Genomic DNA, 26,404 nt, shown 5'->3' with positions numbered 1-26,404 from the left:
CACGAATGTCTCCCCCAATTAGACTTAAGCAAGGGTGAGAAACGACAGACACAGGGCACGCAGTGCAGGCCAGTGCAACATTTAGTGTGTCCAACCATGAGGCTGCCCCACCCCATCCCTAAAGCAGGGGACTAGGAGGTGCAGCTGCCAGGATAGATGGAAGCTGCTTTTCTGCACCCCAGGAGTAGGGTGACCAGCAGGGCCGGCTATAGGATTTTTGCTGCCCAAAGCAAAAACAATTTTGGCCACCCTCCCTCCCCCTGTTCTTTAATTACACCACCCCCGGCCCCGCCTCAACTCCGCCCCTTCCCCAAATCCCCAGCCCTGCGTCCTCCCCCCAGGCTCTCAATCCTAGGAGGGAGGGGGAGATCCTGAGCGGCCGTTTCGCGCGCTGCTGCTCCCCCTCCCTCCCAGGCTTGGGAGCCAGGGAGGGAGGGGGAGAAGCGGTGCCCGCGCCGCGGCCACTCGGAGTCTCCCCCTCCCTCCCAGGTTTGAGAGCCTGGGAGGGAGGGGGAGACCCCGAGCCGCCGCGGCGCGCGAAACAGCTGATTCGCGCGCCGCTGCTCCCCCTCCGTCCCAGGTTTGAGAACCTGGGAGGGAGGGTGAGTAGCGGGGCGCGAATCAGCTGTTTCGCGCGCCATGGCAGCAGCAGCGGAGGTGAGCTAGGGTGGCTGGGGCACATTTTTAGGGGTGGCATTGTGGCGCCGGCCATGCCGCCCCAAGCACCAGCTTGTTTTGCTGGTGCCTAGAGCCGGCCCTGGTGACCAGATAGCAAGGGTGAAAAATCGGTGGGGGGGGGGGGGGAGGTAATAAGACCCTATATAAGAAAAAACCCGAAATATCAGGACTATGCCTATAAAATCGGGACATCTGTTTACCCTACCCTAGGGTAACCAGATGTCCTGATTTTATAGGGACAGTTCCGATTTTTTGGGTCTTTTTCTTATATAGGCTCCTATTACCTCCCCACCCCCTGTCCCGATTTTTCACATTTGCTGTCTGGTCACCCTACCCTACTCCAGAGTATCGGACAGGGAGGGCTCCCGTGCGGTCACACAGACCCCTCTGGATGCACGGTTCCCTGCACTAACTGGCCTGCGAGAGGCTTACAGGCAGCAGCAGTGGGAGGGCCAGAGCACAACGCCTATGGCCGGAGCTATTCTCCCGATCCCTGCGGAACGGAAGCCAACTCAGTGCACGTGGCAGGGCGGGGAGGAGCGACCAGCGTAGCCGCCGGTAGCTGCAGTATGGCGCCCCCGTCCCCGGTCGCCAATCCCAGGGTCTTCTTCGATGTGGACATCGGAGGCGAACGCGGTGTGTGAGGAAATGGAAGGTCCCCGGGCAGGGGGGGCGCGAGAGGGACCGTTCCCGGGAGGGGCGGCGATGGAACGCTGCCCCGGAGAACGGGCGCGAGAGCCCGGGGAAGGAGCATTGGCGGCCGCAAGGGCGTAAGGTTCTCGGCGGGCAGCTCCGCTACAACCCCGCGGGGCGAGTCCGTGCAGCGCGCCGCGGCTGTCGCTCCCCAGCCCCCTCCCCCGGAGGGCGGGGTAGAAAAGGGGCAGCAGCAGCCGCGGTTTCTGCGCGCCTTGCTCGGGGCCCCGGGTGGCTCTTGTGCAGCCCCCACCCCAAACTGCTTTGTGTTTGTAGCGCGTCGGGCTGGGAGACCCGGTACGGGGAGCGGAGGGGGGCTGGTCCCGGGAGCCTGGCGGGGGCTTCTGTGGGGAGTCCCCCTCTCATCCGAGAAGGGATTTGTGGCTGTCACGGCACAGCCTGCCTGCTGGCATCGCGGGGTCTGCGTGCACTTGCCCCGCCCTGTGCAGGCCCTGAGCGCTCCTAGCCCAGCCCTCTGTCGGGGCCTGCGTGTGGTGCGCAGGGGCGACACTGCTCCTGGGACAGCCCTGAGAGCCCTATCTGGGGACATGTCTACACTACAGTCCTAAGTAAGGAACATAGGTTGACTTACAGCTGCTGCAGTCATTATTGTGGTGGCTGGTGGCCCCCTTACTCTCCTTTTGTCCTTGATGTGCGACCTCACCAGGAGCGCTTCCAGTGACTGAAGCGGAGCAGTGGGGAATGGGGGGCTGAGAGCCAGCTACCCGCATGGAGCTCAGCTGCTACCCCTCCACCCCCCAGGGGCTTCTCACCTTCAGGTGCCCAGCTTAGAGCTGAGACCCAGCAGCAGCCCAGCTGGGGAGCCAGGAGCCTGCTTTCTTGTCAGTTTCAGGGCTCCCAGAACCCTGAATTGGACAAGACAGCCAATGCAAGGAATGCAGTGTCTCTACACAGATGCTGTGCATACCAACCTAAGCCTCTTGTGGAGGTGTTGGTTTAGTTGCTGTAGTAGGGCACTTACATCAGGGGGAGGAAGCCTGTAGTGTAGACACTGACATAGTTAGGCCAGCGTAAGCTGCCTATGTTGACCTAACTCTATAGTGTAGACCAAGTCTGGGCCACACAGGCAGCCAACCAGCATTTATGTTCTATACAGCTCTGAGTCAACCACATTGAGTCCAGCAGCTTGCCAGCCATGATCACAGACTGCTCTTCTCTATACCAGACTTGGCTGATGTGACCTCTCCCCCACACCTCCAGTCTTGAACTTTCCCAAACCCTGGTGCTCTGCAGCATTGAGAGGAATACAACTATCTGTTTGCTCCTTTAAAGAGATAAATCGCAACAGCTTGCCATGTTCACTGGTGTTAACATTCACTTTAATTTAAACACGTGCTGTTGGTTTAGATTAACAGTAAAGCATGTTTATTAACAGAAGAAGATAGGCTTTTAAGTGAGTTCAAGAATAAAAGTTAGAAATGTTTACAAACAAAAGTGAAAACACACATCTAAAAGTCTAAAACATAATTTAGCAAGGTACAGGCTTTGTTCAAGCAGGTACCTCATCTATAGTGAGTTTCTAGAGGCTTAAGAGCCCACCTTGGTTGAAGGACCTCTCTTTCCAAGCTTCCAAGAGCTCTGCTCCCATGTGTCTATCTAATGATGGACACAAAGATGGTTTCGGTTCTTGCTTATATCTTCCAGAGTTAAATAACTTTGTTTCAAGAGACCTCCTGACCTTTTTTTTTTTTTTTCCGTTCTATGATCTTCCCATTTCATTGCTGATATCTGTGTAAATAGGGCTTCCATTGTTTGGATTCTTTCATACTTAATTTACATAGGAGACAGGTAAATAGCTTCCTTCTCTCCTCTCTGGGATAGAACCTGTCTCCGTTTGTCCACAGATATCAAAGCATAATATCATTAAGTATCCACACTCCCTCATATAATGTTAATACATACATTTCACGGTGATATTAATCAGCAGAGTGTCATTAGCTTTCAGAAAAGACCTCACTCTAAATACTCTTATAGTACAGTCATATTGTGTATAATCAGCTCATTCACTTGAGATTCAGACTCCCTGTCTTTATAGACCAGTAAACCTTTGAAATGGATTCTTCTGAGGGTATGAAGGTTACCCCTCAAAGTAAAGTTTATTCAAGCTGTGAGGAAAACTGCATGACATCTAGTGGTGAAGGAAGCTCCATACTCTTTCTTCCCATGCTGGTGTCTACTAAAATGCAAATTGCTCTCTTTCCTACAATCTTGCTACGCCTCCCCCATCCCCACCCCTTGTTAATTTGATGACCCTATTTATTGTTTGGGTAATGGGTAAACCCCATTCCTTTGTTTAGGATAAACCTATTTTAAAATCTCCCCCAACGTGCCTGATAAACACACTTCAATCATAACTCCAGCATATATGCATAACTCTTAATACACACCGTGTACATACATCATGCAAGAATATTAATGATCAGTGAGTTAACTTTCAAATGATACCTCACTAGGCATATTTTGTACAAAGATTATAATAGTGTATACAATGTGAATAGAGAAAGGGGTGCTTAGGGCTACACCATCAGAATCCAGAGAAACAGACCCATGCACCAGGCTTCACAGGCTGACGATTAATTTGGGCATAACATGGGAGAGCAAATTATTGGGGATTTACCACCATAATAGGAGTCCTTGCTATGGCAATAAAGACACACAGTGTGATGTGTCTGCTACCCTAAAGAGTTCACAGTGTGCAGACCTGACTCCACAAACACTAATCGAAAGGCACAAGGTGCTATGTGAATGTCACACTTAAAACAGGGGCTGGCTGAAATACCACCCAGTCTGGGTCATATACTGTAGCACACACGATTGTTTTGACTTTGGATATGTGCCCCAGAGGGACTATTAGTGTCAACGTGCCATGTTCCATCTTGTTTAGAGTGATCCTCTCAGCTGGATAAAGTCTAGTAGCCCCTGATTCAAAACTTCATGTCACTTTATTGACTTTTTTTTTTTTTTTAAGTGCCATGGCACAGTCATAGCGAAACAGGACATAAGTTGGCTGCTGCTGCAAAAAAGGAAAGTTGCTGCTAGAGGGAGGAATAAGTGGTGGTAGCGGGGAATGATTCTTCATAGGTATTTTTGCCTCCAAAAGCGTGTTAGTCGATGGCCTCTTGAGATCATGGGTTTTACTGAAGTAGAACTTTCAAAAGCTACCTCCAAATTGTGTAAAACACATCAACAAAACAAAAGACACCAACAAACAAACAAACCAACAAACACAACAACAACAAAAAAACCAACCAACAAACAAACTACTCTTGGAAAATTTAGCTTTTCAAGATTTAGGTAAAGATAGACATTTCCATATTATCAGAATTTCATGTGTGATTTATTTAACGGTAATATTGAGAATAAAAAAGGTAAAAGTAAGCAATTCTTTAATAAATGCTAAAACCAACTTACTGAATTACAGTTTCAAACATTTTAATTTACTTTCACTCCCTTATTAGATTTAATGTTCATATATTTAGCTTTCATAAACAAAATTATGTTAAGAATTGCCTTACTTGGAAGTTGTCTAATTGACTGTCAGATTGATGAGAAAACAGCAGCACCACTGACAGTTAACAGCTGGTTGGAGTGGAATCATTGTAAGAAGGCAGCTTTGTGAAATTAGATTAATGCTTTATGGATTTGTTTACCAATTGAGGTTTCATTTTTAAGTAAAAACATTTGTAGCATCTAAGAGTAGATGTTTTTTAAAGGGAAACTGTAGTTCCATTCAGTGATTGTCCACATACATAAAAGTGGTATTGCTTATAAATTTCTGTGGGATTGAAGTCTAAGTATGGAGATTAGGGCTGGTCAAAAAAATTCCATTTATACTATTTTTCAATGGAAAGAGGTTTGATTTTTTTTTCCCCACAAAAAGTGTTCACTTTCTTTGGAAGATTTTGTTTAAAAAAATATGAATGGCTGAAAAACAACCCTGCATGGCCACCCTGGTTTTGAGCCAAAATATTTCGGTTTTGATATTTCAACAAAAGTAGTTATCTTCCATGGAAAATGACAATGAAAAAGAAAAAGCAGTTGAAATTTTCCATAGAGCAAAACTCTATTTCCCCAACCAGTTCTAACAAGAATACATGCTGCACAAATGTGGTGCACTTTTAAGTCTATGCGAGTCCTGTGAGTATATCCAAGGGCAGAATTTGACTCATATAATATATGTGTGGATTGTTTTCAAATAGTTTTTAGACACATCTGTCATTGTCTCCCCCTTAACCAGTTCCCCCTTAATCAGTTTTTCACTGACTGTATCTATGGTAACAAACATTGTAGCTGTAATTCACTAGCTCCACCCATGGTAGCAGTAGGAGGGATATAGAAAATTGTATATTTTAAGAATTAGGTTAGTTGAATCAACAGTATTTAAGCCATTGTTAAATCATTAATTCCCCCCCTGCCCTCCGCCCCTCTCCTACACTTATAGAACTGCCATATAAACATGTTTGTCTTGAGATGTTGGGCTCTTCCACGTGTTTTTTCAGGATTGGACCGAAATGTGTGTTCGTTCTCTTTCTCTCTCTCATATTCCAGTTGGTCGAATTGTCTTAGAATTGTTTGCAGATGTTGTGCCCAAAACTGCTGAAAATTTCCGTGCACTATGTACAGGAGAAAAAGGGATAGGGCCTACCACTGGAAAGCCTCTTCATTATAAAGGATGCCCTTTCCATAGAAGTAAGTTTGAATCATCTTTATTTTGTTGTTCTTTTTCCATTTTCTATTTAAGTTGCATAATATTAACAGTTGACTTCAAGTATTTTGAAACCAGTTTGATTTCAATATTGGGGTGGTAGGGATGTGTGTGGATTTCTAACTGTGATCAATACTTAAGTTATGGGCTGATCTGGCTTTCATGGAACTCAGGGAGAGTTTTTTTGGACTTTCAATATTTAAATCCTTTTGAGTTAGCAATTCAGAAAGGAAGAAAAGAAAACGCAGAGTCAAGCTACAGTAGAAATATATTAAGTGATTTAGCATAACATATGGCCTTTCATTAGATATTTTGGTTTAATACAAGAGTTTTCCGTTTAGAAAAGTAATGGATTAGAGAATAGTAGAAATGCATTATTTATCCCTCTTTATTTTATCTTTCGTCTACCTTGACCATGTTTTTGTAGAGAGTGCATCAATCGTTGGTAGTAGGCTTGCTCCAATGGCAGTAGTACAGCTGTGAGAGTCTTTCCACTGACTTCATTGGGCTTTGGGTAAGGTCCAGTATGAGCAAGGGATTTTCTTTGCTGCTGCTTACTAGTGTTTTTCTCCACAACAGCTGGTGGTGGAGGTTATTAGGAAGGACTGTCATTTGTGGACTGAATCCTGGTTTTGTGTGTACATGTTATGCTTTGCCAGAACATCCTGCAGTCTGTGCTGTAGGCTTCCTAATATGAAACTGCATTATAATAAATATAAAATCATTAGTTAATGTGAAAATAATTTTTTTATATCCCAGATTGCTCTGTTGTAATTGTGGACTTTTTTTCATATGTTGAGGAGATAGACTATTAAAGCTTTGAAAAATACATTTCTCTATAACAATCATCATACTCCGGGACATAAGGTTTTTGAAATTATTAATACTTTTTAGTTTTTAACTGTCATCCAAAAATCTCAAAGTGCTTTATGAAAATGAGATAATAATTCTTTACTCATGTTACACATGGAGAAATTGGGGCTCAGGGAAGTCAAACAGTTCACCCAAAGTCATGTAATCAGTGACAATCTGGAATAGAAACTAGGCCTTCTGACACCCTGACCCCTGTTCATCACCTAAGTGAAAGCTATTTGACATTTGCAGATATAAATGAATCATTTAATGAAATATTTTACTGAGAGTGATAAATAGGTTAAATGGTTTTCCAATTGAGGTGTGAGAGTCAAGTGTTGTTCAAAAAGCTGAAAATGGATACATTCGACGGAATCTGATAACTAAGAAGTATTGTTCACTTTTGTTTGGGTATAACTGACTCACCTGACTGTTTTGCTGATCATGATTCGCTCTCTGCATTACCCTCAAGATTACACTTCTGTTGTCCGTCCTTCTCTTGCATAAAATAATTGTAAAAATACATAGGCTATAGATGCAAGTTATCAAACCATGCTATATGCTAAGGATATATGGCTTATTTCTGGTATTGCACAATTATGTGCCCAGTGAGAAATTTGATTGAGTGTTAGCCATTTTGCTTTTGCTATATTAAGCCACAAGGCGGCATGAATTTCTGGTTGCAACTATGGAAATGTTTAGGGGATTCAAATAATAAAGGAATTAAGGCTCATGTTGAAGAAGTGGGGTTGGTCTTCACCTTGAATGTAATCCTGCTTAATACTCTTCCTGCTTTGACACCATGTCTTGTGACTCATTTTCTACTTAGTTATTAAGAAATTCATGATCCAGGGTGGAGACTTCTCAAATCAAAATGGCACAGGTGGAGAAAGTATATATGGAGAAAAATTCGAAGATGAAAACTTTCATTATAAGGTAAAGTAGTTAAAAATGCTAAATGGAATCAGTTTTTGAAATTAGGGTGGTTTGGTTCTTATTATTCCAGTGGAATTTTAGTACGCTTATTATGATCTATGATGATGTCGGTCTATGAGGAGGTGAAAAAAGTAGTAGCAGTTTTACCTGTAAAATATTTCAGTTTTAGGGAACAGACTATCACTCCTACAAAACAAGGGCAGCAGCACTTTAAATAAACTTTATAATTTTAAAACATGAACAGAATGACATCATTAAATTGTGCATTGTGTACCTTGGTTGAAGGAGAGGAAATATTCCCTGATAAAATTATTACATTGACTATCAGAGGAACTTTATTTCTGGAGCAAATTTCATATACAGTGTTTTAGAATTAAATAAATCCTATAGGTTTTGTCATCATATATTTGTGATTTAAAACAAGGGATTTCTCACACTTAATCTTGTAAATTCAGAAGGAGGAATCTGTGGCATCACATCTTTTTCCATTTTTTGGTAAATACTGGATTCATGTTGTCTTTGCAGAATCCAGCAGACGCAAAATTTGGGCAGGTTGGGAGAAAATATTTACTTCCATGCAAATATTTTCCATAACAGGAAAAGAAACATTAATAAAGGCCATCTTATATTCATGTTTTTGCACTCCTAAGTTTGTATTAGTTGGAAAGTCTTGCTGTAAACAAAATTTGTGGTGTGTCGGTGTGGATTCCATTATAGGTGCACATGCAGCTCATGCATGCAAGATGGGATTTTATTGTAAATAGAAATGTCCATGGGAGCCATGCTTGCACCCAGTGCCTTCTCGTGCTCCTGTGCGAGAACCAGGGCTTTGGAGCGGAGCACGGAGCAGCTCTGGAGCAGTGGAGCTGCAGATTTTTGCCTGGAGCAGGGTCGGAGCACAGCTCCAAGCCCTGGTGAGAACATAAAGGGTAGAGTGACCATGACCCTCACTCAACTCCTTTTTACTGCCTGTGACAAAGATGGAAGCCAGCAAGTGTCTATCCCACTACTCCTGAGCTTCAAACTTTTTGGTGAAGAAAAAGAGAAGAAAAGACCCATCTACGCCTCCCCATACAGCAGGGCTCAGCACTCTGAACCTACTGTTCTGGTGGATTCCAAATCATCCAGGTTTAAACTCTTCCTGGCCTGTGACAGACTTATCTTGCTGGTCAAAGGACATAGTCAATATCTGTTCTGTTTGAGGGGAAAGTCGCATTCCCAATAAGTATATGTCGTGCTAATTTTTCTCCTCAAGGACTTGCAACTTGAGGGATGTACAGCTGAAACTGCACCTACTCAAGCAATTGATATATACCACCGTGGAGCCTACCATAGTTCCAAAGAATGGAAAGGTTCATCTTCAGCAAGTGCTCCATTGAGTAGACACCACTCCACAGCATCAAGCAGCGACAGGAAAGAAAACATAGTCAAAAACTGTGCCAACCATATTGGCATTAGAGTCATCGACACAGGCACCAATAACTGTGTTGGCACTGGGGCTGGTTGACTCAGCACTGCCAAATAGAAGAGTTTCTCAATATGGGCAACCCAACACCAGCCTTTATACCAGAGATCCATGGTACTTACTGCACCTCAGATAAGCCAGTCTTTCACACAGCTCTTTTAAAATCCACCTTAGTGATTTCAACTTGTCGCCTGCTGATGCAATCATGCTCTGTCTTCTCTCACCCATGGTATCAGTTCCTTAAAGGGCTACTAGGCAATTCCCCACCAATCAGAGGATGTATTTGTGCCATTTGAGCATCTGTCAGTATTCTTCCCTATGTTACCTCACTCTGAAGATGATCTTCCTAGTCGCTATCACTTGAGCCAGAAAAGTGAGTGGTGCTTCAGGCTGAATCTCTCTATATAACATTCCATGGGGACAAGGTGGTACCAAAACCTCATCTGAAATTCATCCTTAAGGTAGTCTCAGAACTTCATCTGAATCAATTCTATCAAGCTGCTTGTCGTCTTCCTGAAACCACATTTGGCACCAGTTGAAAAGAAATTGCACATACTGGATATGTCCAGGACTTTGCTTTTTTCACTGACAGAACCAAAACACTCAGACATCCCTCTCCTGGTATGTTTCTGGTTAGAGCTATTCCAAAGGTCAAGCCATTTCATCACAGATATTAAAATGGAATACACAGTGCATTTCTTTGTATTACCAGTCAGCTGTTTTATCTCTCCCACCAAACATCCAAACTCACTCCATCAGAACTCAAGTGACATCTTCTGCCTATTTCAGAAGTGTACCAGTATCAGAGATTTACAAGGCAGCAGCATGGACCTTTGTCAAACACTGTGCTTTGAACTTAGCTACTAGGTCAGTTGCCACATTTGGGAGGACAATCAATATTCTACTGAGGCAGCTGAAACTCCTCATTGCCACCATCCTGAAGGGATACTGCTTGCCAGCCACCTACTGTTGGATCCACACTGACACATACCTCAAGAAAAAAGAATTGGGTACTTACCCTACAGTAACTGTGGTTCTTTGAGGATGTTCTTTCGAGATCAGTGTGGATCCCATGACATGCTCTCCATTCCTGCTTTCCAGAGTCCTCATCTACCATGGGCTTCGAAGTGTGAGGGACTCGAGGGAGGGTTGCGGCTGTCCAACCCTTTTTACCCTCATACTGGAGCATGAGAATGCAAAAAAAATCAGTCTTGCATACATGAATTGCACATGCACCTACTTTGAGATCCAGAGTGACTACGACTTCTTGAAGAAGCATGGCTTCTGTAGGGTAAGCAAGCATTCCTATGTCGCAAGTCTATCTTTCCAATATACATGAAACTTTTTGGCTGTCATTTAGAAAAAAGTATTAAAGAGAAAAAATCTGGATGGTGAAGCAAAATAATCCATGTGCTTACTTACAAGGAGGCAAAAGAATTGTAGGGGGAAAGTGTGTGATTATACAGCAATAAGTTTTAAAGTATAAGGCCTCAGTCCTGCAAACAGCATGGAAGTAACTCAGTTCATGTGAATAGGTGCATTAAGGTTAATGAGACTACTCATGTAAGATAAGTAATGCACAAGTGTTTGCTGGATAGGGTTTAAGAAAGTATTTAACAATTTCCTCTTAATTGCATTATTACTGAGTCAGTTACTGTATCTTGTTTTTTAAATGGGGCACAGAGAGCTGGTTTTAATGTCAGGAGATTGAATTAGGGAGCATCACATCAGGCACCCCTCAACTGATTTCTCCAGTTTTGGTGTTTAGATAACATGGAGCTGAATGATGCAGTTAAACAGCCAATGCAACATTTCTTGTTAACTGATTGGGTAGTGTCAAGTGCCAAATCACTAAGCTTGCTTGCAACCAACTATAGGAAATACAATAAAGACAACTGTCCTCTGATGTCAGAGAAGATGAAGCCAGTTGCAAATTATGTGTGGCCCTCAGGCCCCTTGCAGGTTATCAATGTGTGCTTCTTATTTGGGGTACACTGGCTTTCCTAGTAGTATATTGTAGTAACCTTGTAGAATAATCAGATCTTACTTATATTTGCTTTGATGGTGTTTTCTCATACAGCATGATCGGGCAGGGCTGCTGAGCATGGCAAATGCAGGACCCAATACAAATGGCTCTCAGTTCTTTATCACAACGGTGCCAACTCCTCACCTGGATGGGAAACATGTGGTGTTCGGCCAGGTGATCAAAGGGATGGGTGTTGCTAAAATATTAGAAAATGTTGAAGTGAATGGAGAAAAACCTGCACAGGTAAGATCAGGACATCTCGGAGGACACTTGTTCCATTATATGGTGCCTTCTGTGAGAATTGTTTTAGTATTCTGTGAGAATTAATTTTAGTTGTGTTTTTCAGTATGATTCAAAATTGGTTTGCTTTGTTAGATCAAAACTAGAAAAAGTACAGCTTTTACTGAGCTTTGTCTTGCAGGACATGTAACATTTTCAGATTAGCTTTTATCTTCCATTGTAAAAATGATTTCCAGGCTAAAAGTCACAAGGTTGGTAAAGCCTTTTACTAATCCTAAATAAAATATTTAGATCAAAGAAAGTATTAAAAACTGGAAAAGGGAGAAAGGTTACAGTATTTTATAGTTGTTAATTCTTAATACTCTACATGTGTAAAACTCTTACAAACATTAACTAGTAATCACTAATCAATTTTCACACCACCTTTGGAAATGAGGGAGGAAGATAATGTCTCTGCACCTTGGAGGTATGAGAAACTGAAACCTGTATAAATGAAGTTGTGACTTGCCAAAGGTTGCAGAAGGAGTTAGTGTTAGAGCTGAGTAGACATATGGAGTTCTTGGCTCCCATTCTGTGTTTAGGGGACCGGTGGGAGGGTGGGGGGGATAATGGTCTAACAGCATTGAGCAAACAGTATAATTAGTACATTTAACACGGCTATGTTAGGGGACTATGCCTCTTCGTCAAACAAAATATGACCAATTATTTTTCATCATCTAAATCCCCTCCATAATATCTGAAAATTTTCCCTTGTTGTTGGAAAGGAAAGCATTTATTTTGCTACCAACCTAAAAATACACATACTTTTCTTTTCATGTGTGGTAGCCTAGATGAGCAATGCAGTCATTCCTAGTGTAATGGCTTCTTGTGGTGTGATCCTGCTAGATTTTTACAAGCTAAGTGGTCTTAGGCTTAGTTGGTGCTTCCAAGAAACATAGAGCAGCAGCAGGAAGCAGTAGTGTGTGTGTGTCACCCTTTCACATATGACCTTGTCTTCTTCACTGCTATAATAGGGTTTTTTTTTTACCTCGGTAACTAACATGCATGAGCTATCCTGAGGTAAAAACACAGTGAAAACTAGGCACTTTAGTTTTACTCTGGGATAAATAGCCTTATGCTTCTTCCAGTGGTTGAACTTGATGAGTTTACCTTGCAGTAAAACTGAAAATGAAGCGGATGAGTTTCATAAGGATAGTTAGGAGCAGCTGAAGTAGGCCTCTGAAATCTGTAGTTTGGGAGTGACAGGAGAATACTTTCACTGATCTTTTGGAAATACACAAGAACTAAAGCTTTCCAATTAGTGAATGGCAACATTGTATATTGTACGCCTCCTGTTTTTTACAGTTGTGCATTATTGCAGAATGTGGAGAGCTGAAGGAAGGCGATAACTGGGGAATTTCCCCAATGGATGGCTCTGGAGATACTCACCCAGATTTCCCTGAAGATTCAGATGTAGATTTAAAACATGTAAGTGTTTTTTTCTTTGAAGACAATTATTTTTCCTGCGCAATGACATTTACATAACCTCAGATATATGGTGATTGTTGTCAGGTTCACCAGACTTCAGTTTATTTTTAAGAAGTCTGTTAGGGCAAGTTAGATGTAATGATGGGGAATTTTGTGATACTTTTTTAGCTGCTCTTTTTAATGCTAACTATGATTTATTTTTTCCAGTGCACATAATGCTAAAAACAAAACCTTCCACTTAGATGTTTTTTTCTATTCTTCCTTTATTTCTGCTACTCAGTTCTTCATTGTGGTGCTGTAGTGACAAGTTTCCAGAGGCATAATTTATATAGGATTTCATAGTATTAATAGCATACTCTGGAAATTATTTAACGGTTTATTTAGTTCCTTTCCATAGTTAGAAAATCATCTCATTACCACGCTTTTCATCCACAAAGCAATTTCTAGGCATGCCCTGTGTAGACAGACAACACTGCCACTGTATTTGGCAGGATAGGCAGTTATCTGCCACATGTATAGTTTTATTGGGTCAGTGCAGCAGTAGACTGAATGGAAATACTTTTTTGAAACTGAACTTTTAGAAGTCTAGATTTTGCTGGGAAATTGGAGTAGGCTGTTGCATGTCTGTGGATGTGGTAAAGACAGTACTAATTGCAGTTTGTTAAATTACTGATAGAGACATTTGTTGACACTTGAAAGCCTTGTACCTTCTAAGTTGAAGCAGGAGTGATGGATTTAGAACAGACAGGCAGTTAACTATCAGCTTTACTTTATGGATCTAGAAGTGGTTTGAGGGAAGGACAGAAGTGTGTTAGTAGTTGATTGTTGGTTGGAGGGCCTATGCAGATCAAGTATCTGTGCCTTGAACTGTGGGAAACAAAAGACAAAATACTTTTGGGAATGAGAAGTTCTTGGTTATATACCTGCATCACTAATAAATCTCTCATTTTTTTTATGGATACAGCCAAAGCTTCTGTTTACCTGATCCTGGATTAAGGAGGAATGAATGTTTATTCATGTAACTGCATTTAGGGGCAAACAATTAAATTAGTGATTGCGTGTTCTCTATTAATCTTAGGTTTTGTTCTCTTAAGGTCTGTCCCCCTGATCCTAGAGGATAGGTCCACTAATGGCTATTAGACAAGATGATCAGGGATGCAATCCCATGCCCTGGGTGTCCCTAAACCCTAACTGCTAGAAGCTGGGACTGGACAACAGGGGATTGATTGCTCAATAATTGCCCTGTTCTGTTCATTGCCTCTGAAGCATCTGGGGCTGGCCACTGTCAGACGACAGACCAATGGTTCATCCAGCTCCATATCCTGACCCAGCATGGCCATTCTCATGTTCTTTCCCTCATGTACAACTCAATGGGAGTTTCATACCATTGATCAAGGAGAATGTGTTGCCCACATAATAGAGTATTGTAGCAGTTTGAATATAGTTTTCTTTCAAAACTTGGAATATTTGTGTGTTTTGGGTGCATTTTGGCAATCTTTGAAAGAGAGTAGACTTGGGATCCTACTGTTAAATATTAAGTTGTCCAAAGACTTGTTGCAGCTTGGTATAAATTACATAATTTAATACTTATATTTTATAGGATTTTTTTCTCGTCTTCTCAATAGGTTGACAAGATTGTGTCTATAGCAGAAGACATAAAGAATATAGGAAATACTTTCTTCAAATCACAGAACTGGGCAATGGCAACTAAAAAGTACATTAAGGGCTTAAGGTAAGGGTTACTGCTATTGTAAGTCAAACAGTTGCTTTTAATCCATTTCCATGAAATGTTAGCACATGGTAATTTTTAAAATAAACTTGTTTTCCCCCGCCCCCCATTTGTATTTGAAAATGAATGTGTGATTTTTAGTTGCTCATTTAAAAATGAGTACATGCTGCACAAATGGGTCATCCATGCACACCTTGGACGTGTTTTGAAACACCAAGAGCAAGGTCAGAAAGAATTGCTTTATGTATTAACTGCTTATTAATTCCAGTCCTGCACTCATTTTCACTTGGAAACACAAGGTTTTATTAGATACTTTTTTGCCTTTTAAAAATGTAAAATTTCATTTGGTTAGAAATCAGAAAAACTTTCAGTAAGAAACTTAGGGGACTGAATGGTTCAGGACATGTGACACCTTCCACCTCTAGGTCACTGGTATGAATTTTGTACAGATTTATAGTGACCAATAACCATTCTTGCTTGCTGTTCCAACAGTTATTCCCCCTCCCCCAGAGTCTCTGCAGTGTTTGCCAATGTCTCTCTACAACTTCGAATTTGGCCCTCACCTTCAAGACCCTGAACAGCTCTCTGCACTTGATTGCGTAGTCTCTATACTCCTTGTCATGCCTGTTGCTCTACTTACTTGGCATGCTCCTGCCTGTCTCTCTCAAGCAACTCTTCACCTTTTCTTTAATGCCATCCAAAGTTGTTTGGAATGTTGTCCTTGATCCTTGTGCCCAGGCAACCTTAGTCTCTTTCAAATCTTTCTGCTAGAGTGGCTTTCGGATGTCATTCCTACATTGATCTCTTCATCTGCATTCTTACTGATCATTGCTCACCAAACTTTGAATATAGTAACTTAAAATGCCACTGTCAAGTTAAATTAGTCTGACTTTTAACTTATTAAAGAGCTAAATTAGTATAAGTAAAAGAGATAAGGATGAAAATCAAGTTTTTTTTTTGGTGTGCATTTGATATTACTGCATATAGTCAGGTTTCACAGTGGTAGCTGTGTTAGTCTGTATCAGCAAAAACAACGAGGAGTCCTTGTGGCACCTTAGAGACTAACAAATTTATTTGGGTATAAGTTTTCGTGGGCTAAAACCCACTTCATCAGATGCATGGAGTGGAAAATATACTAGGCAGGTATAAAAACACAGCACATTATACCTGCCTAGTGTATTTTCCATTCCATGTATCTGATGAAGTGGGTTTTAGCCCACGAAAGCTTATGCGCAAATAAATTTGTTAGTCTCTAAGGTGCCACAAGGACTCCTCGTTGTTTTTGCATATAGTCAGTTTCACTACAGTCTCATTTTCTCCCTTTCTGTACTGGTTTTTGACACAACAGGGAAGATATTTTTTAAAAATAAGACATGATTGTAAAACTAAAAACACTGGCAGAGGCACTCAGCGGCATGTGTAGTGCTGAAAATTACTTAACTCACCTTTTGAAATTGACTCGATATCAAGCAGTTGATGTTTTTCTAGAATTAAAAAAATCCTAGCACTAAAAACAGCATTTAGAATCTAAAATGATAAGCTTGGATACAAAACAAAAACCTTCAGTCTTTTACTGTTCTCTTCATCCTTCCCTGCCCTCTCCTCCCTGCCTTTATTTCTTAACTTGTCTGTTATGTCTAATAGCTGAAAACTAGTTGGAGCTGGAACCCACTAATTTGTATTTGAAATACCATGCACACCAAATAGTAGGTGTCTGTGGTAACTGTGTCACAGTTTCAAGGCTAAATGCACCTTTGACTCCTTCCCCCTCCAATCCTCTACCACTCAGGTGTGGCTGGCCCGCTGTCTCCATCTGCATGATCAGATACACCAAACCTGAGTGGCATTGTCACCCCTTATGCTATGTTGCAAAGCCCAAAGCAGGGAACCAGTCCCGATCCCACAGGACAGGTGGGCTTGCTTTCCAGCCCTGCCCCCCCAACAGAGCTCCCCGCTACCCTCTTTCTGTGACTTACCTATTTTTACCTGCATCCCTGCCATGAAACTTATGAAAAGTGTCCATGACATAATCATAACCCTAGACATCAGTAAAATTGGTACATTTTAAATCGACAGGATAGGTCACTTGAGCTAATGGAGTCAGTGATAGCAGCCATAGGCTGTCATTCTGTGAACCAGCCACTGGGGGAGGATGAGATGCATTTTGCCAGAGGTTTTCACAGATATTTGCTGACAATAGAGGAATGTTGAGGCTCAGGAATCTTGGGTTCCATTCCAGGTTCCTGAGAGGGGTGTGTTTTAGTGGGCAGACCCTGCTGCCCATTCCCTCCAGCCAGTCTGTGTCCCAGTCCCATCTCCTCCCTCAGCTTCTCATCCGAGTACCATCTCTTCTCTCCCAACCCATTTCTTTGCCCTAGTCCCAGTCTTCTCTCCTAACCACTCCCAGTCCACATCCCCCAGGCTCCCTCTCAAGGCTCCTCACCTCAGTTTCCTCCCATCCTTCTGACTCCTCATCCTAGTCTTCCCACCCTGACTCAGGCTTCTTGCCCTCCCAGTCTCCCTGTTCATGTGATCTTCATCAGTCTGTCTTCCACCTGTCCCGCTCTCCCTGCTTAGGCATGTCATCCAAGTCTCCCCATACATCCTTCTTACCCAGCCAGATCCAGTCTTTTCCCTACCCCCCAGATCTTTTCCTTCTTGCATTCCTCTGCCCTGAGTTAGGTTGCATACTTCATCTCTATGCCTGGTCAACCACAGAAGGAGCCTGGAGAGACTGTCTCTCTGTTCACAGTTCTAGTGCCTGTTGCCACAGCGGCCCATAGCAGCCAGGAGCAGCAATCACGAAAGGAAGGTCCAATTCAGCTGGTGCCCTGGATTGAAGCATGCTTAGTACAGATACAATTTTCAGAGAATGTAGCTGTAAAAATTCTTATTTAAAATCTCTACTGACCATATATGAATTGAGATTTTCAGAGTTTCATAGCTTGGCCACATTTGAATGAATTTTCATGCAAAGGCAAAAAGCATGGCCTTGACACCTGGGAGATTTATTTCCCTCTTTCCCCAAGCCAAAATTCAAGTCTGCTCTAAAGCATTAGAGGTGCTAGAGCTATTCAGCAAAACAGTTGCAAGAATTTTGACATGGACAAAACTGTACTTTAATCTCATTTTCAGAAATAGTTGAACCTTCTCTGCAGAAACTACAAAAAAATTCAGCCTGAGGCAGACACCTGGCATGGAAAATTTCAGTCCAATTGAAGTTTACAAAGTATAAACAGTGGAAAACTGCTCTTATTCTGAGAACTATTGGGCAATCGGAACTATACATGGTGCTACCAACTCCATCTATCTTCACTTCCTGTCCTGAAACATGTGTGTGTTTTCGCTGGAAAATGGCGATTAGTTGAAATTAACATGTTCCATAGGAATGTTTTCGTTTCACTGACACTTTAAAACAGAACCCAGTCAGGTTTCCTGTGAAAAACCTGTCATGTTTTCTGCCCGCTTTCCTGCCCACCTCTCTTGCACCTTGGCACCCACCAAGGCTGCTCTTTGGTAGCAGTCCTGCGGAGCTACTAGAGCTGGGATTTGCAGGCTCCAGCGCTCCCCACCCTGTAGGCTGCTTGTAAGCCCGGTCTTCCAGGCTCCCTAGTAATTTCACCATTCCTCTTGCTGTCAGCAACATTTTTTTGTACTTTGAATGTTTTCAAAAATTCAGAATTTTTTATACGAGGGAAAGTCTTTATTGCGGTCAGCTATAGTTCCAGATGCAAAATTGGATTAATTAGTACTACAAAGATGTACATGAATATACAGTCATTTTGTTTACTAATTTTGGTATTAATTGGTTACTTCCTTGATATCTTTACATGTGTAGGCATTTAGGAAGTTGTTCATAAATAAGAACTGCAGGATTGGCTGTCAGAATAGTGTCAGTTTTGTCTGAAAACTTTACATGGATTAGGGTTCTTCTGTCAGACCACCTGTTTCCTCGTGTAGTGCTGCAGAAACCAAGATGAGGCATTCTAATTAAATGTTCTGAGATTTGAATATTGTCAGGGGCTTAACTGTTGGCATAGGAACATAGCTTCCATACTGGATCAGACCGTGGTATGTCTTGCCCAGTATCTTGTCTGTGACAGTGACTCCTACCAGAGCTTTGGTGGGAGTATACAGAACAGGGCAATTATGGAGCGATCTACCCCTGACGTCCACTCACAGCTTCTTGGTAGTCAGAGGTTTTGGGTTGTCCCGAGCATAGAGTTGTGTCCCTGATCATTTTGGCTAATAGCCATCAATGGACTTATCCTCCATGAACGTATCCAATTCTTATTTTAATCCAGTTATTCTTTTGGGCATCACAACATCCCATGATAATGAGTTCCATGATTTAATTGTGCGTTGTGTGAAATGTACTTCTGTGTTTGTATTAAAACTGTTGCCTACTAATTTCATTGGGTGACCCAGTTTTTGTATTGTAAGAAAGGGTAAATAACACTTCCTTATTCATACTTTCCATGATTTTATAGACTTCTCTCTTATCTCCTTTAGTTGTCTCTCTTGTAAGGTGAACAGTCCTAATCTTTTTTTGGTCTCTGCATACCCTTGATCATCTTTGTTGCCCTTCCCTGAACCTTGTCAATTCCACTATATTTTTTGCTTTGACATGGGATGACCAGGACTGGACACAGCATTCATGGTGTGGGTGCACCATGGATTTATATGGTGGCATTGTGATATTTTCTGTCTTATTTTCTATCCTTTTCCTAATAGTTCTTAATATACACTGTTAGCCTTTTTGACTCTGGCTGTGTATTGAGTGGAAGTTTTCAGAGAACTATCCACAGTGACTCCAAGATCTCTTTCTTGGGTGGTAACAGCTAATTTAGAACCCATTGTATATGAATAGTTGAGATTATTTTTTTCAATGTGTATTACTTTGCATTTATCAGAGTTGAATTTCATCTGCCATTTTGTTTCCCAGTCACCCAGTTTTATGAGATCTCTCTAGCTCCTTGCAGTCTACTTTGGACTTAACTATCTTGAATAATTTTGTATCATCCTTACACTTTTGCCACTTCATTGTTCACCCCTCTTTTCTAGATCATTAATGAATATGTTGAACAGAACAGGTCCCAGTACAGATCCTTTGGGGAGCCCCACTGTTCACCTCTCCATTGTGAAAACTGACCACTTATTCCCTCTCTTTCAACCAGTTACTGATCCATGAGAACATGTCCCTCTTATCCCATGGCTTCTTAATTTCCTTAAGAGCCTTTGGTGAGGGACATCGTCAAATGCTTTCTGAAAAGCAAGTACACTATTGACTGGATCAACCTTATCCATGTTTGTTGACTCCCTCCCAAGAATTCTAATAGATTGAGGCATGATTTCCCTTTACAAAAGCCATGTTGGCTCTTTCCTAACAAACTATGTTTATGTGTGTCTGATAATTCTGTTCTTTACTATCATTTCTTTTATCTCCTACTGAATTTAGGCTCATCAACCTGTAATTACCAGGATTGCCTCTGGAGCCCTTTTTAAAAAGTGGTGTTACATGAGCTACTACCTTCCAGTCATCTGGTACAGAGGCTGATTTCAAGATAGGTGACATAGTATAGTTAGTAGTTCTGCACATTCATGTTTGAGTTCCTTTAGAACTCTTCAGGGAATACTGTCTCTTCCAGGTGACTTATTCCTGTTAATCAATTTGTTCTAAAACCTCTTTTATTGACATCAATTTGGGGCAGAGCATTCAACTGCAGAATTAATTTCCTTCCCCCTGTCCAGCATGCTGTTTTTTTTAGTGTTTTATATAGTATCCATTGTTGCAGTATTCAAACATTTCATAACTAAATGGGATCTCCTTAGCTAAGTCCCTAATGAATTTCAGTGATCTCTGCTCTCTTCTCTTCTTTGCTTACAGGAAGCTCTGACTGAATTGGGCATACGTGAAATCTTTTTTTTTTTAAAGTCAATCTTGTGCTGATGGAAACACTGTTCCAAAGAGGAAGGTCTTAGAATGTGCATCTTAGAAACAGATGAATTGTGGAGTAATCAGATTTCTTCTGTAGGATCGTTTTGTTGCCAGGCTGACTTCCTTACCTCATCTGATTATGCTTCCACCTTGCCTTTGTCAGCTGCATTATCCCAGAAGATCTCAACTATCTTTGTGGTTCATGCATAGAGATGAAGTCACTGATGTAGTTGAGTCCTGACCCATGTTGACTTTGAAGTTCAGAAACAGAGCCTTGAACTGGCTATGACAAGTGTTGCAACTGCATGCAGTATCTTTGGGGAAACATATTGTATTAGGCTCATGTATAACTGTGGGCCAGGGTTTGTATGTATGATTGTGTTTTACTCCAAGAAGGAGGTTACCACAGCTCTTCAGGAACTAAAACAGTGGGGGTCATTAAAGAGAATCACTCAAGTTGTAATCACCTCCAGAGAGGTACTACATCCTTTGAACGTTTGCATATTTTGATTCAAGTTGGGTTTCCAGAGTCTTGGAAGACAGGGCTTTTGGCATACAAAGGCTGTGTTTAACCTATTGCATGGCCTTCTTTCTGATCCAGAAAAGGGACAGGATCATCTGTCCAAGGGAGGCCCCACAACCCTTGCAGAAGGGTTGGAAAGACAATGACTCACTAAGGCCCCATAAGACTGAGGGGTGACCTCGGGTAAGGTTTTAGCATGCACATAAGCATTTTCACTGTCGTCTCTGTAATGCGTTTACCTTAAGAATAAATGTGCTTGCTTCCAAAGAGCCATGTGGTAACTTGTAACTGCTGGCAAATACAATGTGCAGAGCTATTGGAGAGAAAACAATGGCCTTTAGGTAGTCTGGCTTGTTTACCCTGTACTGTGATATCCCAGGGAGCTGTGCAGCTTTAAAACCCCAGTCAGAAGGCAGTGAAACAAGGGTTCCTGCCCAGGGACTGGTGCTGGCTGGAGACTTGACTAGGAATTCCTGGAGTGGACCATGGAGCCGGGTGGGGGAGATGTAGGTGAAGTTTCTTCAAACTATGACACTAGCATCACAAGAAAATGGGAGTTATACCCCTCCTCTTTTCTCTCCACTAATTTTCCTACGGCAGTCTTGTTTGTTGGAGGTAAATGACTGCATTTTGCAAACTCTGCAGCTTATATTGTTTACGTGTGCAGTCCCAAATACAAGAAGTTAAAATAATTCAGGTAGTGTAGCCAAATACTTGGAGAGGAGGAAGGGGCAATGTTGTGTAAAAGATGGTTATTTAAAATTGAGTGCTTTTTATTTTTAACAGCCAATTATAGGAAGCATGATAAGTTCAGTTTAATTCCTTTATATAACAATATAATGGGCATGGATGTTTAGAAATAGTAACCTAAGGTAGATAGGAGTACATGTGACTGGTAGTTCTTGCATACACTTTCAGCAAGATAGCAAAGGGCAGAAAAAAGTTAATGGTGCAAGTTACAGTATATACACTAATACATAGAATATGTAAACTTGTTTTGTGCAGGTATGTGGAGGCTTCTAAAGCCATAGTGGAGGAGTCAGATACAGCAAAGTTGAATCCTGCTGCCTTGACCTGCCTTTTAAATATTGCTGCTTGTAAACTGAAGGTGTCAGACTGGCAGGGAGCTATTGAAAGTTGTTGTGAGGTAAGCTAAATTTCATCTTTTGATTAGCAGAAAGTGATTTGGAAAATGAAGATAACACTAAAAGCCTTCTTTCAAAATCAGGTTTGGAAAGGCTCATTTTCCTATAATAAATTAAAGGAAGATAGGCAAGTCTTTAGTGCAAACCAATTTTAATATACAAATTAACTCATTTTTGGCAGGCTGTTTACTTGTTCAGAAAAAATATTAGTGGAGTCACATCAATATTTCAGAATACAAGTTACTATTTATTGGAACTAAATGCAAGCTGTGCATTTCCTGGGAGCACTATTAATTTGTATAGAACAATAGATTACATTATCTTTCAGAAACAAGGAATCTTTTTATAGCTGTGTAGCATTCAGTAAGTTTTATCCTCACTCTTTGAATCAGATTTCTAGTTTTATTTTACAGGTTAATTGTAATGAATGGATAACTTTGGCTAAATGGTAAAGAAAAGGCAGCAATAAGAAATGAAAAAGCAATATAGCAAATTGATGTAAATTGGAAACAAAGTACAGAACATTAGTAGAGAAAACTGAGGAATTCAAGGGTTAAGGACAAATAGGAGTTAAGTTTGAGGAACAAAAGAACACCTAGCAACAGTTATAAGCCCATAACTACACCTCTACCCTGATATAACACAAATTCAGATATAATGCGGTAAAGCAGCGCTCTGGGGGTGCGGGGCTGTGCACTCTGGTGGATCAAAGCAAGTTTGATATAACACGGTTTCACCTCTAACGCGGTAAGATTTTTTTTGGCTCCCGAGGACAGCGTTATGTCGAGGTAGAGGTGTATTTGGAGCTCATAAATTAATAATGATGAAAAAAGGCAGAAGTGTTCAGTAACTGTTACAAATTTGGAGAAAAAAGCATAATGCTGTACTCCTCATATAAAGATGAAGTATTTTCCAGACCATTAATAATTGAGGGCGTTAGACAACTTTTAGTAGGTTATTTTTATTAGTTGGTCCAATAAGATATTACCTCCCCCACCTTTTCTCTAACATTATTGCAGATAAACACTTTGAAATCAGCAGACCCAGATAACTTGCACTCAAGTGCTGAAAGAGTCAGCTGAGGCAATCTCTGGTCAGCTGATCACTTTTGATAAATCTTGGATTGCCAGGGAAATTCCAGAAGATTGGAAGAATGCCAATATTTAAAGGAAAACACGATGAGCCTGGCTCATAGGTAAGCCAGCTTGCCTGACATCAGTCCTGCACAAAAGAATGGAAAAGCTGATAAAGGATTCAACTGAAAATGAATTAAAGGATAAGAGTAGAATTAATGCCAGTCAGTATGGTTTTCTTGTCAAACAAATCTGATTTCATGTTTTGAGATTACAAATTTGGTTGATAAATTTAACTACATAAATGTAATAAACTTTTGTAAGGCATTTGACTTAATACCCCATGACATTCTGATTAAAAAAATTAGCAATTTAAAAATCAGAGCAAACATTAAAAGGACTAAACTGTCTAGCTGACATCTCAAAGTAGCTGTCAATAGGGAATCATCATCAAATGAGGGAGTTTCTAGTGGGATTCCATATGGCGTGGTGACAAGCCTGGTGCTAGTCAATATTTCCATCAATGATCTGGAAGTTAATGTAAAATTGTTGCTGATTACAATTGCAGATGACACAGATTGGCAAAATGGTAAGTGATGAGGACAGGGTAGTCCTACAGAGCAATTTGGATTGCTTGTAAACTGTCCCCATTCAAAATTTAATATAGCCAAATGCAAAACTATGCATCAAGAAACAAAGAATGAGGGGCTGTATCCTGGAAAGAGACTCTGGAACAGGTTTTCGGTGTTACAGGGAACAAATAATGCAGCAATGAACTCCCAGTATGATGCAGTGGCAAAAAGAACTAATGCAATCCTTTGACGTATAAACGGGAGCAGTAGGAGTAAAGAGATGGTTTTACTTCTGTATGTAGCATTGGTGAGACTGATACTGGAATATTTCACTCACTCGTGCAGTCCACATTTTTAAAAGGCATTGAAAAATTGGAGGGGGTGCAGAAAAGAGACATTAGAATGATTTGAGGATGAGAGTTTATCAAAATGATTGAGAGGTGATTTGATTAATGTACAAGTAGCTTCAGGGAGAGAAAATAGTGAGTACTCTAATCTAGCCAAGAAAGGCTGAAAAATTAAACCAGACAAATACAAATGAGAAATAAGGTCCAAATTTTTAATAGAAGATGATTAATCATTGGAACAAACTACCAAGGGAATTGGTGGATTCTCCATCCCTTGATGTCTTAAAAATAAAGACTGTATACCTTTCTGGAAGATACGGTTTAGCCAATCAAGTTATTAAACTCACTGCAGGGGTAACTGGGTGGAATTTAATGGCTTGAGTTATTCAGGAGATCAGACTGGATGATTTAATGGTCCTTTTTGTCCTTAAATATTCAATGAATCCATTATTTAAGTGGTTAGAAAATTTGCAGTTATCATACAAATCTATCCTTAATACCACCATCCCTGAATTTTCTGGGGTAGGAGGAGCTGCACCTGCTTTTGGGCTCACTCTGTAGACAGGGTATCAGCACTATTAATACACAATACAACAATGTGCTAGATAAACCCTTATGGTTATACTGCACTCTATTGATTAGATTGATGGTGCTTTCATTTATAAAATTTGATGTGTTTATAGGCAGTTTACCCTTAAGATAGATGGGTTGCCTAATTGTGTGTGTTTCAGTGCTCTTCATGTTAGCTGAAGGCTTTAGAGTACACTGATTAATACTAAATCACTTTTATTCATTTTGCAGGCACTTGCACTAGATCCAGCAAACACCAAAGCACTTTACAGGCGGGCTCAAGGCTGGCAGGGAATAAGAGATTTTGATCAGGCACTGGTAACTATTATTTTTGTGGCTGTTGTTTTTTAAAGGATCAATAAAGCATCTATTTATTTTTTTTGTATTTTTTATTGAAGGCTGATCTTAAGAAGGCTCAAGAGATAACACCTGAAGATAAAGGTAAATGTGAGGTAGCAATGTGGCATCTATTCTCTGTAAGAGTCTTTTACATAGTTTTACGTTAGTTCTGCAAGAGATGAACTAACAGTGGACCGATAAGAGTGAGGATTTTTCCTTTTGTGAGGTCTTTCTAAAAATTGACAAGTTTCAGAATCCCCCCCTCTTCCTGTATGTGCACCTGCAGGGCATAGAATACAGAGGAATTCTGCTGCTGATAACTTTTCTCCACACACAAAAAGTGACAGCTTTCTGCCTTATCACTGTTTTTTATAGAGGGAGAGGCATTCATCTCCTTTGCTCAGACAGTTCTGCTTCGGCAAGAACTAATTGGGGTTTGCGCATTCTTTATCCCTAAAAAAATCTGAAGTTGCTTTCTGGGCTGTTTCCATTTTCTGCTGCTTAACTGAACGTTACTCGTTGGATCAGGAATTCTGTGTCATTACTGTTTCCTGCTTCCATTCCTGTGAGCTTATTTATCCTATTCTGCAACTGTATGGAAAAAACAGTTTGGGAAGATTTATTTCATTATTACGCAGCTTGATAACTACTCCCTGACTAGAATGCAGGCAGACACAGTTCAGTCTATGTAAAGCATAAAATAGAGATGGATACTTGATATAGTGCTGTGGGACAACTATAAGAGAGGGAAAGCCATGTATTATGCTTTTGTTTTTTTTAAACAGCTATCCAAACTGAAGCACTCAAGGTGAAACAGAAGATAAAGGCCCAAAAAGAAAAGGAAAAAGCAGCTTATGCTAAAATGTTTGCTTGAGTGAAGGGTTTTCCTATTAAAGTTTAAGCACTGAATGACTAACTTGTACAATAGGAGTGTTTACAGAGGTGGTAGAGGCAAGTGTTACTTCTGTTATCTGCCCCATACTGCAATCAGTTGATTGTGTCCACTGTTTACTATTTAAATTGGGGTTTTATAATAAAGGTAGAAGTTAAAATGTTGGTGTTCAAGTGTTTTTATAGCTAAAGTG

General features: G+C 41.1%; 2 protein-coding genes across 4 annotated transcripts in view; one reads left to right on the top strand and one right to left on the bottom strand.

Moving 5' to 3' along the window:
- Window positions 1–1,026: 1,026 nt before the first annotated feature.
- On the top strand, window positions 1,027–26,371 carry PPID (peptidylprolyl isomerase D). 2 transcript variants are annotated; one of them, XM_005299306.4, is made up of 10 exons: window positions 1,027–1,314; window positions 5,941–6,081; window positions 7,779–7,885; window positions 11,431–11,619; window positions 12,961–13,083; window positions 14,709–14,815; window positions 22,279–22,420; window positions 25,212–25,298; window positions 25,379–25,421; window positions 26,105–26,371. In XM_005299306.4, the coding sequence occupies exons 1-10, from the start codon at window positions 1,248–1,250 to the stop codon at window positions 26,191–26,193; spliced, it is 1,095 nt and encodes a 364-aa protein (XP_005299363.2). In that variant the 5' UTR covers window positions 1,027–1,247; the 3' UTR covers window positions 26,194–26,371. The 2 variants fall into 2 exon arrangements, with proteins under 2 accessions (XP_005299363.2, XP_065453972.1); XM_065597900.1 differs by having other exon boundaries at window positions 1,153–1,314; window positions 11,431–11,550.
- The window catches only part of ETFDH (electron transfer flavoprotein dehydrogenase), a 49,580-nt gene continuing 29,523 nt past the window's right edge, over window positions 6,348–26,404 (bottom strand). For both annotated transcript variants that reach the window (XM_065597899.1, XM_005299305.4), the window contains exon 13: window positions 6,348–6,796. In XM_065597899.1, the coding sequence (XP_065453971.1) occupies window positions 6,786–6,796 (11 nt within the window). In that variant the 3' untranslated portion in view covers window positions 6,348–6,785. The remainder of the gene's footprint in view (window positions 6,797–26,404) is intronic.

The sequence above is a fragment of the Chrysemys picta genome, chromosome 5, assembly GCF_011386835.1.
Source record: "Chrysemys picta bellii isolate R12L10 chromosome 5, ASM1138683v2, whole genome shotgun sequence".
In the NCBI taxonomy this organism is placed as follows: Eukaryota; Metazoa; Chordata; order Testudines; family Emydidae; genus Chrysemys; species Chrysemys picta.
Note: the sequence above shows the minus strand (reverse complement) of the source record. Positions and strands in the feature narration are given on the sequence as shown.

Coding starts and splice junctions, on each gene's coding strand:
- PPID (XM_005299306.4), top strand. CDS start 1,248: ATGGCGCCCCCGTCCCCGGTCGCCAATCCCAGGGTCTTCTTCGATGTG. Junction 11,620..12,960: donor ATGGAGAAAAACCTGCACAG/GTAAGATCAGGA, acceptor TGTTTTTTACAG/TTGTGCATTATTGCAGAATG. Junction 22,421..25,211: donor CTATTGAAAGTTGTTGTGAG/GTAAGCTAAATT, acceptor TTCATTTTGCAG/GCACTTGCACTAGATCCAGC.